The sequence below is a fragment of the Bacillus rossius genome (genome assembly GCF_032445375.1).
Source record: "Bacillus rossius redtenbacheri isolate Brsri chromosome 4 unlocalized genomic scaffold, Brsri_v3 Brsri_v3_scf4_2, whole genome shotgun sequence".
NCBI classification, from domain to species: Eukaryota; Metazoa; Arthropoda; class Insecta; order Phasmatodea; family Bacillidae; genus Bacillus; species Bacillus rossius.
The window spans coordinates 32,175,057-32,191,176 of NW_026962011.1; the positions used below are offsets into that span (position 1 = coordinate 32,175,057).

Sequence of the window (16,120 nt, forward strand, 5' to 3'; positions counted from 1 at the left end):
TAAAGGTTTCCCATTAGCTCAGGAGACAGAATTTAATGAATTCAAAATTGCAGTCTCTAGAATTCGGGACTAGATTCCAAGATGGTGAAACCAAGATGGCGGCCAGAGTCAAGATCACCGAACCACACCCAGAACCAGGGGGTGGCTAAGTCTGTAAGATTACATGGTCAGTGTTGAGGCAGTTTTTTTTTCCTTCAGCTAATTGTTGCGTAATATGGGTTAGACGCCCAAAAAATTGGCTGAAGTGTAGTAATACATTGTGGAAACAGTTTTAAATAACTTAATTTTTAGAAAGTACTGTTTTTATGACGGAAATTCTAATTCATACTTACTTACCATCAAGAACCATTTCCGCAATGTTTTGGGCGGAACAACATGTCAATGGCGAAATTAAAAAGTGACTTCAACTACGTCACAGCATACCATCACCTAACTATTACTATTTTCAAGACCAGACCCAGTTTCCGGACGAACAGGTGAAGCGAGCGGCAGGACCGCACTGAGGTTGTTCAGGTGGAGCGGTCGGGCTGGTGAAGCGAACGGCAGGAGCGCACGGAGGTTGTTCAGGTGGAGCAGTCGGGCTGGTGAAGCGAACGGCAGGAGCGCACGGAGGTTGTTCAGGTGGAGCGGTCGGGCTGGTGAAGCGAACGGCAGGAGCGCACGGAGGTTGTTCAGGTGGAGCGGTCGGGCTGGTGAAGCGAACGGCAGGAGCGCACGGAGGTTGTTCAGGTGGAGCGGTCGGGCTGGTGAAGCGAACGGCAGGAGCGCACGGAGGTTGTTCCGGTGGAGCGGTCGGGCTGGTGAAGCGATCGGCAGGAGCGCACGGAGGTTGTTCAGGTGGAGCGGTCGGGCTGGTGAAGCGAACGGCAGGAGCGCACGGAGGTTGTTCAGGTGGAGCGGTCGGGCTGGTGAAGCGAATGGCAGGAGCGGCATAGAGGTTGTTCAAGTGGAGCGGTCGGGCTGGTGAAGCGAACGGCAGGAGCGCACGGAGGTTGTTCAGGTGGAGCGGTCGGGCTGGTGAAGCGAATGGCAGGAGCGCACGGAGCTTGTTCAGGCGTAGCGGTCGGGCTGGTGAAGGGAACTGCAGGACCGCACGGAGGTTGTTCATGTGGAGCGGCGCCTTTGCACGCTTCAAGGCCACGGCGCGCGAGCAAACAGTGTTACGTAAGCCGCGCCACGCCGCGCTGCTAACGAGACACCGCCAAGTCTCGCAGCGAGGGCGTCAGGCACAAACGCTGGCCAACTGCTCTGCGGTCGACAAGTGAATATTCTTTTATTGAAATATTCATACTGTCAAATGTACCAACATTTTTTCATAGCGACTGACGAAAACAGTTGACGATAACCAGGAGTAGATCAAGAAGTCTTTTCGGGAGGGACTATTGTGCAAAGAATGTTGCATTGAAAAATTGCCATTAAATAATTAAATACTGGGATATTAACAAATTCATGGTCTTAAATATTAATCCTTGAACGTTTAATACAAATTTGGATGATCAAAAGGGGTCAACACTTTAATTTAAGGGGGAATGGTCCTCATCTTAAATTTTTCCATCTTTTTTATATTTTTATTTTATTTTGAAATATTTACCTCATTTTTATGCATGTCAAAGCATAAATCTTAACTACCAGACCTTTTATAATTACATTGTTGCAACCATAAGCATTCCGTGGGAGGAAATTAGTGATGAAAAAAAAATACTAACAATATAGATGAACACAGTGGGCTAGCAACGACGGGACAGTTTCAACAATAACAGTAAATACAGACAAACAACACAACCGGGACAACGCGGTGTTGTCGTCTTTGTGTTGTCAATAATATCAGTTTAGATTCATAATTGGGTTCATCTGTTTTGCATCAGCTGATTTAGGCTTGTTTTCTGTGGGTTTATATTTTCATTTTTATTTTCCTGTTTTTTTTATATGTGCACATAAAAGAAAAATGATGAATTAAAAATGTATATTAATATGTTTTTTAATGCGCTGGTCATTAATTTTTTTATATATATTTTTCGCCTACCTAATACATATTTTTCCAGAAAATTATAACATTTACGTAGAGAATTTCTTCAAAATTTAAGTTCCAGATTGGCTTAAAAACTTTTTTCAAATATTTTTTTTTTTTTTTTTTAATTTTCTGTGTGGTCCCGCTAAACTCCGCATTTTCTCTGGTGGTGAGTGAAGGGGGAGGGAGGGGGGGTTATTCCACACCCCGAGGCCCTCCAGTAAGGCCCTTTTCCAAAATATAACTACCCCAGAAAAGGGAGCGTTCAAGTATTACGTAACGAATTTTTGGGGGGGGGGGGGGGTCTTGTATAACGTTACGATGCGTTACAGGGTTGGGAGGGGGGGGGGGGGGGTTTACCTACGCGTTACGTCACATTGTTTTTTTTTAACCCTTCAGAACGGTCGCGTAGAGACAGATTCTTTCACGCATTTTTTAAAACTTTTTTTCCCTCAAAATTTGAAATAGCATGATAACTTATTTTTTTTTTACCTTCACAAAATTGCTTCTGCTTGCTTTACAGGACTAGTGAATAATGTTTTTTTAACTCCAAACGTAAAGCAAAAAATATATATATTTATCAACAGCTGTGATAGTTTTTCTCGTCACTCCAGTAAAGTAGTTAAAACAAACAAGCTCGTGGTACCTAGTCAGATAGACAAAGGATCATGCAAGTTTTCGCCACTTCTTGTGAGGTTGTCTGTTGATCTGTCGCCTCCTCTAGAAGGGTTTAAGCAGATGCTTTACAATTTATTTTGCCCATCAGTACAATCCGACCTACAGAACCGAGTATGTTCAACCTGTGGGATTTATTTTACACCCCACAAGAGTGTGCAAATGCACAATCGTTACATGCATGGCAAGACTGCCCAAGACCTTCTTGAAAGTCGAGTACGGCCACAGCGACTTGCTGCAAGAAGGGCAAATGAGCCTCTCTGCATTGTGCATCGCTGTGAAACATCTTCTGAGGATGCCGATTGGCTCGATGAAGACGAAGTTGATGCAAGCGGGTTAACAATTCCGGAACCTTCTTCGTCTGGTCTCCGGATGCCAGTAATGAAAGAATCTGAGTGGCTGGCAAACCCATGGACAGAGGAGCAGTAAAACTCAAATTGAATTGTTTTTTTTTACAATCTACTTATTTTAATTATGGCTAATTTTATTTTAAATGTTTTCGTTTTCGTTCGATCGTATTCTTAAATACGATTATATTTTGACAAACATATTTTATTTCAGTTAGTTTTATGTTTGTAATTGCATTACCAAAGGTAAAAATAAATTATTAGAAATAAAATTTGTTATTTGATTTTGATAGCTTTATTAGTAAAATGCTAAAATAGGAGAATCCATGAGAAGAACAATGGTGGATAAAGCAAAAAGTATGTAAGGACAGGGCCAAGTCAGGAAAACGACGTAATTAAATGTATGATTGCTAAATGTATGATTGAGAAGTAAAAATTTATTAGGACAGAAAAAAACATTAGAAAGCTCTTACTTTTAAAAACAAGACATTTCAAATGTTAATAAATAACATTAACGCAATTAAAACAATAACAAAGGTATTTTAGTGACTTATTCCGGTACGTTACGCCACATAATTGTAACTTTTAGGTAAAAATGGTCACTTGGGGTTACGTAACGTTTTACTAGGGGGGAGGGGGGGGGGTACAGAAAAACGTTACGGCGCGTTACATAGGGGGGAGGGGGGTCAAAAATATCAAAAAATTGCGTTATGTAATACTTGAACGCTCCCAAAGAAGATGGCCGAGGGTACAGTACACCCGCCCGTGATTTGCGACTAGCTGTGCGCGTATGAACTGGCAGTGACTGCAAGTTCCTAGTTGCTGAGCGCCTACTCACGACACATTGCTTTGGCCAGGAGGTGGCCAGGAGGTGGCCATGAGTGGCTACCTCTCGGAGCCACTCTTGTCCACCTGGTGTCCCGCGCGACGTTCGCGGACCACTCGGGACGTTGGGCGGAAGACAGCGTCAGCATTTTATAAACCCTTTTTAAAACAATGAATTTAACGGCGGTGACTGTTCGACGAAAGAAGCTCTGATTCGTGCTTACCAACGATAACGAGGCGTGGTCAAGCACCATTTCCGCAGATTTTTCCGGTGTTCCAATATGGCGACTGTGAGGTGGCACGTGACAACAGCAACGTCACTGCATGCTATATCTCCTGACAGTCCCTAACTCCGCATCCCTGAAGTTGTGTAGGTACTGTCGTTTTAAGTTTGGGCAGTTGCTTTGCACGCGGGTAACAGGCAGTTATGTGACTTCCAGTCATTGCTTTATAATCAGCGCGTTTTTAATTACCTCTACGATGGACTCCACAGTCATTTGTGAACTCGTGTAAATGCCATCTGTTCCACGGTTGCCAACTGATCAGACACGTGTCAGCATGGGATTATGAGATGAAGGTGGAGCATCTTCGGAACACACGGGTGGGAGAAATGGGAGAACCCTGAAGAAACCCAGACTCACAGTGACATTCGTCATGTTTCCCACTTGCGAGAACTCAGGAGAAGGATGAAAGCCACGACCACAACCCGAACAGTTCTGAAGTTTACCGAGGTGAAAGGTTAGGTTACCGGAAGTTTCGGTTAGGTTAGGCTAAGTTATAGTACCTGAAATGATAGGTTGGGTAGCTTGGGGTTACCGTTATTTAAAATAGTCTATAACCGTAAAAATATATCAATCTATGTAATAAGGTTATTTTTACAAGCGATCAGCAAATTTCGGAGAACTTGGTAACTGTTCGGATGTGGCTCTCTACCTGTGAACTATAGGCTTCCCGAAATCGGGGCTCGACACCTTGTTTGACTCTAATGAGGGAGACGAGTGAACTAGCCTGTGGACCACCGAGGCCTCTACATCACCACGCAACCATTTGACGGCTGGACAAGCACTTCTGAACGATCTGCTGAGTCCTTCCACATTCGAGAGCGTACGCAGAATTTCATTTTCAGGGTGGGTGACGGCTTGAAAGAACCAATTTTCCGGCTATTTGCTTTCAAATTCTGTTCTTTTGTTGGTGGTTTTTTTTTTAGGATTTCGGGGGAGAGATTATATCCCCCTTTAACCCTCTTTTCCAGCTACGCCCCATATCATATACAGAAATAACTATGTCAAAGGTCTTGGTATTTTTAATATACCTATATTGAGGCCGGTCCTATCGGGAAACACACCACCCAAAGCAAGCTCCAACTCTGGTTACCAAGTTTACACACACAATTCCTAAGGTAAACAAGATGTGCCCAGATTGGGCCTAACCTGCATGTTAAGAAATCAAAGGAAAGATAACCTACGGAGTAGTTCTTTACAAGATGGCAGAAAAAAACATCAACAACAAGACAATAAGTAGGTTAACTATAATAGTTTTATTGTACTCTTCAAAAAGGCAAAACATTTATGGCGGTAGATAGATAATAACCATAATAATTATCATATATCCAAAATATAGTGAAATTATTCCAAGCCAACAAGGGCAACAACAGTTATGGCTGTATATCTCAACACAATTAAACTTGCCAGAATAAATAAATATATTTTAACTTAACACTTTAACTTTAACTTTAACCAGAAAAACATCGCAAGAAAACAAACTAAGGCTAAACAATGCTACATCAAACAATGTTACAACTAACTTTTAAAGAGAAAATTACTGCTGGCCATTACAAATACTTAACGCTCCAAACACCCATTCTGACTCGGCTCCCTCATGTATTATTCCATGTCTGCTGATGATCCTGCTGCTTCATGACTAACTGTCCAAATCACGTATATATATACCCTACATTTGCCCCCCTTCCCCTCAATTGCCACTCAATTCTCCAGGAGCATATCGAGTTTTAGAGAATGTTACCGAAAGTTCTGGAATGATCTTCACTACAGTCAAAATAATCGATACACCAACGAGTCTTGGTAGGTAATTCTTCTTCTTCCTAAGAACTCGGTTGGTACTCCTGAGTTTTGAGCTGTTTCGGAAGGAACCCTGCTGTTTGCTTGAAGTGCACATTATTAACTAGCACACAGCAGTACCTTATCTATGACTTGTGATGGTCACATAATGTAATACCCTCGGCAATGTAAACTTGTAGGTTAAATGTTTCTCTACCGTCCTCGAATGTTTTTAAATGCAGAAAATAAACACCAAACGCCTGGTGACCAAATATACACGGTCGCAATATTTTTACAACGTGGAAATGTATGTTGGGTCCAAAATATTAGGTAATATTTGGAACACTATCCGTGTCAGCGACAAGAAAAAAAAATTATATTGTAGAGAAACCGCAAAAAACAAGACGTGAACACAGTAGACGCTTTAATTAAGAAAACACCACACTAATGAGCGGAGCTAAGCGGTGGAATGAAATTACGTACCGTGAGAACGAGTAGGTGAGATGAGAGCTTTGACGTCTCCCGTAATGACTTGGTACACTACAAATGACACCTTGAGAAGGTAAAAACCTCACATCTAAAGAGAGCAGGCGCGGCTAACGTGTCGTCAGCAGCTAAGCAGAAAAATGGACGTCGCTTGTTAGATTTTCGAGTCCATTTTGACTACTGTACAGTCCTAAAAAATATCATTAAGTAAATTAATGAGAATCGACATTTGAATTACCAAGAAATCTCTGGGCTATAGACGACAGTTCATTGCAATTTGTTTTTGCACCAGGATAGGTTGTGAAACATTTTAACTTATTGACGGTGCTCTTAGGGCCGGGAGCAATAGCTTTGACATGGCGCAGTTATTTTGGGACTAATAACAGTAGTTTTATAACAGCGACTGCGTTCTCATTGGTCCAGTCAAGAGCGGAACCGGTTCCAATACCCCATTTATCAGAAATAGTAAACACAACAGACACATGAACACAATTCGCATGTCGAAACCCAACATCTAAAGACCTTGGTCGAAACCTAATAACAGTAATTCCCCTCAACCCTGCCTTGCGATAAATTGTCTGTAACAACTGAAACGTTCCGGGACAAAGTGATCTAAGTACCAAAGAAGATTAGGCCTACTGATTTTATTTATTTATCATGCAAAGTGATATATGAAGAAACAATTTTCAATGCAGAGCATTCTGATCTATATCAATCCAACATTTCCTTGTAGTTTTTCATTAAATACTTGCCGTAATCTTGAGTTACTGGACAGTTTTTTTATTATTATTTATCACAAACTTGTGTTTTGGCAGTTAGATCACTTTGTTCCGGGACTGCGACGCGACGGTACGAAAATCTATCTGTCACACTCCACGTCACCATATATGTTTTTTGTAAGTTACAGTAATTTAATGTTAATGTTAATTATTTCAGTAGACTTCACCACATCGTGTTATATTTTACCAGCAGGCTTACCTTCAAACGTACATGCATTTCCTCTTGAGTTATTTGACCGAGTGTATTCGACACACCCCAGAAGAACTCGGGATATTAGCAAACATCTAGCTGTGAAGAGTGCGCATCCCACGTTGGCTGAAATCGAAGACTCGACGTAGCAGATAATTAACAGTATAAAATTTCCCGAGTATAGGATTGTAGATCTTATCCTGGTGGTCAAACACACCGCAAAAAAAAAAATAAGTAACCAAATTACTTTATATCAGTTTTCGCATAGTTTGGCCGCTTGCTCTGAAGGGCTCACGCGAGAACGACACGGGACAAACACTCCTCAGCTGAGCAACCAAGCCGCCCGCACTCGCGTTGCCAGCGTTCCGAAACTCTCGCACACTGCATCGTGCGCACGGGGGGGGGGGATAGCTGTTAGATTTAATTTATAAAGAAAAGATTCAGAGAAAATTATTGGTAAGTGTAATTACGTACGGGCGTTAAAAGTTATACTTGGCGTAATAAAAAACTAATTTTAATTTTGATGCAAATAATTAATAGAAATAACATTTTGAAAAGGACTGGAGTGATATTATAAACACGGTTGGTAAAGTATTGCCGCACCCGCCGCTAGAATTCGTTGCCGGAGCATCTAAGCCGACTATCGAATCATTGGATTTGCAGAGCGGAAGGTTAAGCTATATTGAGACGGCTCCGGTAAAAGCGGAAAAAGACTTGAATAAAATACTGAACCCTGGCTTTGGACCTGATCTTCGACAAGGAATGTTATTCAAATACTGGTCTTTATGTTAAAAATTCGATAAAACGTTAATATTATAAATTTTCCCTTTAGCTTTGTGAACCTTGGATCACGCCATCTGCCACAGATGGCAGCACTGTGGTTACACATTTGCGTCCAATACGATTTCCGTTCCATTCATACTCCTACCAGAAGCCGTATATCGAGAGCTAATATGTTTACACATCAAACATTTTCTAAGATAAAAGAAAGTTATTTTCGTTGTAACAATGTTGGTACCATATATATTAAACAGCTACATTGTTAAAACCATGGAAGTAATAAGTAATAGACTCATACCTCCATGGTTCATACTGGGCATACCGTCTGCTATCTATCGGACTGAACTTCGTTAGGTTTTGATACAATATCTGGGAGCTATCGGTATTAGTTTTTAATGTATTAAATCGTTTTAACGTACACTATGAGCTGTTACTAGTTTCAGAATGCACAGAAAGTAATGATTTATTTTAATGATATTATTATTTATAAAAACTTATTATATTGATTGTTATTATTATTATTATTATTATGAAATTTTATTATTTACTTTGTATATTTCGCCCGCAAAAGTAATTTAAAATATATTCTTATTAATTAGGTATATCTACTAGAGCTATGTTCTATGTAGTGGGGAAGACATATATGGACCGGCAATTAGATATACCCCTCTAAGGACCAATTGAACAAAACGTATAAACTGTGTTATTATACGTGTCATATACGAAGGATGTGGCATTGTTGGAAATTCTGTTTTTAAATTTAATTCAGTTTTGTGTTTGCAACTTTGTTAATACCTTATGTTTACAAGATGTTATTTTGTAAATTTCGTTAACGGCATTCCGCCCCGGCCAATCAGAGGCCATGTTTCAAGTAGAAGGCGTCTGGAACGTTTCTATTTGAGAAAGAGTTCTGTAAGAATTGGCGTCCCAGTGAGATGCAAGGGCGCGGAGCCTGTTAAAAATTCAAAAGGAAAAAAATATATTAGCTATTTCAGACCATCCGCAACAATTGATGAGTTTTTTTCGTCGTGTTGTAAAATGTTTACTAGTTTGTTAGGGCATATTCTGACGAATATGTACTCAGGAGTGATTAGTTTATGTAAGTAAAAACCCTCCATACCATGTGAAACAGCGCCATACTAAAGTTGTTATAGCGACGTACTAATTGAAAGAACATTGAGTTTAAATTATATTATCAACATTTTAAAAGACTTTAAATAACCAAAAACAGTAAAGATTATTGTAATTGTAAATAATCTAATTTATCAATTTTAACCCAGAGGTGAAACGAGAGAGATAGTTTTGTGTTCTACCGATCGTAAAAACTGAGCTAAAGCATAGGTACACGAACTCTACAACGAACTGAAATTGTTATTTAAATACTTGATTTTGTGGATTGCTAACTCGTTGATCACGCAAAAGTGCAACATAATATTACGTATTTTTGAATGGACCTAAATGAACTGTCGTACCGTAATCATGTGTGCGACGTAAATATCCAGATGATTAACGAACATAATAGTCATTCCACAACCCAGTTCAGTAATTTATTGATAGTAAATTTTATTTAAATATTTTTATTTATAATTTTGCAATTAATAAAGTTTCAACGTATGTTAATTTTCCTTACCAATTTCCCGAGTTATGAATGAACCTGTCATATTAACCTATGCTTTGTGTTCTGTCTAATGCTCATTTGTGTTAAATGAGTTAGGCCCTTGTGAAGCAATAGGCGCCGATGTAACAAATTGCCACACATGTAATTAAATATTACACATAATTACCAGAACCTGAATAATATCTGTGTTGTTTGACCCACCCTTATACATTATTACAAATGATATATATATATATATATATATATATATAAATATCGACAGAAAGTAATAGTAACCAACCAGGGGCGCAACAACTAAATTTCCAAAGGGGGGGCAATATACCTTTTTATAAAGAATCATCGATCCCCCCTATTGAACCTCCCCTCCCCCGGGAAAATTTGTATTTCAAGGTGGAAAATGGTGCTATTTAAGCAGTTTTATTATCTAAAAATTGATTACACAGCACTTTATTTGCCCCCGTTTGCCCCCACTTCAAGGTTTCAGAAGGGGGGGGGGGGCAAAATACCCTTTCCCCCCCCCCCTGTTGTTGCGCCCCTGTAACCAACAGTCAAACCTATCTAGCATAATAATAGTAGCAAGTAGCCGAGTGGGGAAGAGCACAACTATTAGAATTGAAATATTATGTAAACATAATAGTAGCAATAATTACCAAAGAGATATGTATATCATTGAGAAATGTATATCATGGAAGTAGAATTACACCAAAGAGATATGGAAGATATGCGAATATATTGTAAGTGTGCGTTACCTTAAACACAGAGTAACGAATTAAATAGAGCTCTACAAGAGAAAAACATCCTCACCACACTCACACTGTTTCTACTATTCAGAGGTACTTAACCATATTCATTTAACATTCTTATTGTTGTATTTTCTTAAACCAAGTTAAATATGTTATAAAAATAATAAATTGCATCATTCGCTATGTACACATTTACGCTGTAAATTTACGCATTTATACACAGCTAAATAACACGGTGTTACACCGTAACGTAACGTTGCTTAAACAAGATTTTTTAAAATATATATTTTTTTAATTCTTCGATCGCCATCACACTGAAATCGTTTACGCCTTACCATCCTTAGTAGAGTAGCATATAGTGTCTTCATGTGCAAAACAATTTAAAATTTATAGTTATTTTTAAGAGACAACAATCCACACACGGCAGATTTTATTTTCAACTTTAGTTCGCGTGTTTTAGACTGAAACTCACAATACAGCCACGAACTAACTGTTCTTATCAGCGAATATAAACTTCTGGTGTCAGTACATTTAATATTTATCTTTACTAACATTAATTTTATAACACTTTTCATTTTTAAGTTAAACTTGTAACCAAAATTATATTATTATACCACTATATATATTTTTTGTATGCACTTAGTAATTTAATTTAATTCTTCCGGGCAAAGTTTGGTCATCTAGATGTTTATTATAAAATCAAGAAAATAATCGAACAGTATTTGATTTTAATTATCTTTGGCGTATTCTCAGTACTACATGCTCGTTGCATAAGCTCCTTCATCTATGCTTTTCCATGGTCATATAAAACGCTAACATGGGGGAGAAACTCTAATTGCCGAGACTGAAACCGAGTTTTTGGAAGTAGTTTTGGGCTCGCCCGCTAGAAAGTAGCTTATATAATATATTGCTAACATTATTGTGAGAAGTAATGCATCGGCTATTATCAGGCAAACAAATCAGTGAAAATAATTCAATCTATTTTGGTGGCCACATATACCAGAAATTTTTACATCTCCTACTCATTTACATATAACATGGCGTTTTTGTTACAAAACAGCATTACATGTTTTTCAGATTAAAAAAAAAACTTTGAATCAGATCTTCTATCCCGTGTTCTCGTTTGCCAGTAGTAATGGGCTCACCCAATAGATAGCGTCACGTATCGCGCAGAACATGGTATCAGCTTACACTGTAGGAGTTGCACTTCTCCATCCTTCCTTGTTTCCTTGTTCAGTGAACGCTGACAGCTGCTTGAATTACTACACTGCTTCGGCGGGGAGGATAAATTATCAACAAAAGAGTAAGTCTGCATGCTTTTTAAAAGACAAGGTATAATTCTTTCCTACACTATATGATTAGTGCAATACTTTTATAGAGGAAAGATTTCCAGACCAGCTGTGTGTTAAAACTTCGTAACATTATTCGTGTTTCGCAACTGGCTGGGTTTATTTCAGCGACATGTCTACTGTCAACACACCATTCATAGCTATCCATTGCGGAAGCCAACGCATTCCAACTGGCCCGGCCAAATTAGGCATAGGCATAGGCATACGTTTTCTTGCAGACGGCCGCCATTTACATGGGAACAATCGCAAGCGCAGGCATACCTTATTGCAGTCTAATGAGTGAACAGATTTGTTTGGCGAAAATTACATACCTCAATATGTGATTCATTATTCCCATGAATGATAAACCAGGAATAAAGTTTTAATTATATGGTAGAAAAGTTATGGAAACATTATTTGTACCATCCAACTCATTTTATTGTATGGTGGCGACACCATCATGTATAAGTTGGGTGATTATGTTAGTCGCGCTTGCAGAAAACTAGCATATTTTTTTTATTCAGCGTATAAGATTACCAAGCTGCCTAATCAGAAATGTCACTGCTCCTTACGTATGTATGTATGTGTGTATATATAAATATATATTACGCGAATGTTGTCAGACTTGTAAAACAGAGAGTCATAAGGGATTGTTTTAATGCGTGTAACAAACCGGGGAAAATTTTAGTATGGGCTAAATGACAATATAATACATATTTAAAACCCGCATGTAAATATTACATACATTATATTTAAAAACACTATTGATTAAAGTGTCTTTAATTTTTTTGAACTGTACAATGGGCTCTGAAACAAGAAGCAATAAAAGAATAATCACAAAGAAGAAGAATAAAAAATACAAACAAACCACACTCTAGTTTAAACGTAGGAAATCAACAGATACACGATTACTCCGCTTCAGTCGCTCGACTTCTAATACGATTATGAAATTAAACTGTAACTTTTTTAAGATTATACTAACGTTGATAGGTATTATGGATGGTGCACATTCTTTGCAATCTCCCTATGAAGTGTTGATGTGCATCTTACAATATGTAAATAAATAAATAAAAGTCTTACATCAGAGGGCTTAGCATGGGACGGCTTGTAACATAACCAACAAGAAAAAAAACACTCACACCTGAGGTGGGCCAAACGACTGTATACAAGCTGCTTGGTCAGACCTCGACATTTAGTAACAGTGGCCGTCAAACCACAGAGGCCAGCAAACGACATCGGAGGCGAACTGAACGCCTACTGCGGTAGACACCGAAACTAAACACACGAACTACTTCTTTTCTGGGTCGCGGTAACGTCCGTGTTAATGGTATGTCCGACGTTTCGGCACGCCTTGTTGCAGTCATCTTCATGGGCTGCACTGAAACAAGGCACGCCGAAACACGGACGTGGACTCAAAACAGAATCCAAATGTTGTAGCCTACGATCTCTGGCCACGAAAACCTATGATCTACAGTTTTTCCATAAAAGATATCCCAGTTATAAAATTTAATAGTATCAACTGTGATCTTTGTAGAGTGTTGGTTTAAGGTCACAATTAAAGAGTAACTCAAATAGTTTTAGATAAGTGCATGCACGAATACTGTTTTTTTTTTATCGCTTGCTGAGACAGAGAGAAAGAATGGCTCTTTCCCCAATTAGTAGAGGGTGAGCCTGTAAACTTTATTTGGCAACAGCATGGAGACCCTCCCTATTGAAATCTCTTTGTACGAGAGTGGTTGAACGTCAAAATCCCTGACTGTTGGATTGGTCGTATTGGTCTAGATGACAGAGATCTTTGTCGCTGGTCTCCACGTTCACCTGACATAACGCCATTCAATTTTTTTCCTACGGGGCTTTATAATAGTGTCTACGTTCCGCCGCTACCTATTGATTTGCCAGATATGAGACACAGCATGATTGAGGAAGCCATTGCATCCATTGGTCCGGACGTTTTAACCAAAGTGTGTGAAGAATTGAACTTTAGGTTGGATGCGTGTCCTATAACTGAAGGTGCAGATCTTGAACATTTGTAAGAAAACATTGGTTAGTTTAAATTCAATTTGATGCATGATTTGTTGTAAATAGTCTAAACCAAACTGTTATAATAAACCATTAAAACTGGGGCATTCTTTTAAGGACACTCTGAATATTAAAATAAGACATATAATTGAGTGACTACCTAAAACGTGAATCATATTTGAAGACACATTAGAAAAAAAAACAGAACACGTACGTTTTATGCTAATAGCATGCATTCTAAAATGGAGATAATCTAGTTAAGCGACAGACAGTAGCGGATCCAGAGGGGGGGGGGGGGCTAAGGGGCTCAAGCCCCCTCCAAAAGCATCTGGGTCCACTATTGTTTTAGTGTTTGCCTTGATGAAGCCTAGCCTCAGCTGGGTCAAGCCCCTCCCAAAACCAAAATCCTGGATCCGCCACTAAGCGACAGACAACACTGAGAAAGTACGTTAAGAGCCTCTACCGTGCGCGGAAACACTTCGATGGTCTCCCTCGACGGGTCTGCAGAGGCGCCACTGGGTCCCGGGGGTCGACGACGACTGTCTGGCGAGGACCTCGCGTGGCGGAGGTCAGCCCGTCAGAGATGACGTCCTGTCAGCCACGCCGACGGCTGCTAATCGCCGGGTGTTCGCGCGCGAGAACCCAGGGACGAGCGGACAGGGGGAAAAAAAATAATAAGCGACGCTCTTCCTTCACCCGACGCCGACGCCGACGACGACGCCCCAAATAAGGCGGTGTCGTCGGAGGCCTCCCCGTTCTTCTTCTTCGCGCCCGAACAATGGCTCTAATGAAAATAACAGGCAATTAAGGGCGTTCCGAGCCGTCGCCGGGCGGGGGGGTAATCGACACCTGACCTCGTTTCCCGTCGACAATCGAACACGACGCCCCGGGACCCTAGAGCGTGCGGCGGCGAGTAAAAAAAAAAACTTGGGCTGGTCTCACGAGGATGAGCATGGCTGTCGCAGCTCGGCGTCTCAGGGGTGTATCAGCGCGATGCTAGCGCGGTGTCTCCTCCGAACTGTCTTCTCGTGTCGTGCACAGGACAACTAGCAGACTGGAGCGGTAACCATAACATTATATGGCGGAGAAATTAATGTGACGGTGTAATGCAATGACCCTACCTATACCGGACTTTTCATGTCTAAATAATAAAAAAACTCTGAAAACATGCGTTTAAACCTAGCGCGGCTCCAGAAGGGTTGCTCAGGGGTCGATAGCCCCTTTCAAGCCCAAATTTTATTTTTAATTTAATTTCATAAGAAAAATTTATAATAACTTAAAACTTTAATTCATGTGTTAAACTTTATTTTTCAAAAGTTATTTGAAACTATTAAATAACGTATTTGATACCATACATTTGTAAATATTGCAAGCCTATCTCCGACTTATTTAGAAGGGGGCAACTGAGCCCCTCTTTATACGATAGCCCCTCCCGATAAGTCTTCTTGGAGCCGCCTCTGGTTTAAAGCCTTTCCACTCCCTTAAAAATACACTTTAAAAACTAAATACGGGAACCAAACTACTAGCACTCTTAAATGTTTTTTTGTAAACAGAACTTACTGGGATATCTTGAGCAGTTTTCAAATAGCGAGTTTTTTTTTCTTTCCTGAAGCTCTGCACGCCGTGTGTGTGCCCAGGTAGGCGTGTCCCTTAGTTAGGAACTGATCGGTGTACGTTCTCAAAGACGCAATCGTTCCAAGGATCGAACTGAACAGAACTTGAACGAGAAACGGCGCTTGTGTATGGAAATAATCGCTACTTCTCGGTGTTAATGTGTTAATGGCCCCGCCTACCCGTGCACACACACTGTGCGCAGAACTTAAAAATAAAACAATATGTTAAAACAAAACTAAAAAAAAAAATGCTCAAATTATCCGCACGGGGCCTTTTTCCTGATTTTATTTTTAAACTGAATTTTTAGAAGAGTGAAAATGGCTCAAAAGCGTGTTTTCAGAATAACATTTTAGGCAAATAACAGTCGGTACAGATTCTTGAAAGAACTCAAGGGCCTTGCATTACACCTTCATCTTCATTTCTCCGCCATATGATGTTATGGTCACCGCACAGATGTCATAGTTGTCCTGTGTACGACGAGAAGACTGCGCACCATTCCAGAGGGGACACCGCACTAGAAGCACCAGCGAGCGTCGCAGTTATCATCCCGTCTCGCTGGCACAAGTACACCCGTGACTGGGAAGGGGGGGGGGGGGCTATGAGTATCCAAGGTACCCGCGATATCCACGCTTCTCTGCTGTGTCGTTCCTT

The 16,120-nt window shown here is 40.1% G+C and overlaps 2 protein-coding genes across 8 annotated transcripts in view; both read right to left on the reverse strand.

Annotated features, from left to right (window-relative positions):
* The window catches only part of LOC134541800 (advillin-like), a 95,049-nt gene that overhangs the window by 71,441 nt on the left and 7,488 nt on the right, over positions 1–16,120 (reverse strand). Inside the window, exon 1 of one of the 7 annotated variants that reach the window (XM_063385486.1) lies at positions 458–1,067. The exons of 2 other annotated variants lie outside the window; for them this stretch is intronic. Coding sequence is in view for 3 of the 5 variants with exons in the window: in XM_063385487.1 (XP_063241557.1) it covers positions 424–426 (3 nt within the window). In the remaining 2 variants the exon portion in view is untranslated. Of the gene's footprint in view, positions 1–336; positions 358–423; positions 1,068–16,120 lie in introns of those variants that run through there. 4 more of the 7 variants (XM_063385492.1, XM_063385487.1, XM_063385485.1 and 1 more) reach the window with 4 other exon arrangements.
* LOC134541821 (uncharacterized) lies at positions 446–1,108 on the reverse strand. Its single transcript, XM_063385515.1, has one exon. It carries the CDS (start codon positions 1,106–1,108, stop codon positions 446–448), a length of 663 nt encoding a protein of 220 aa, XP_063241585.1.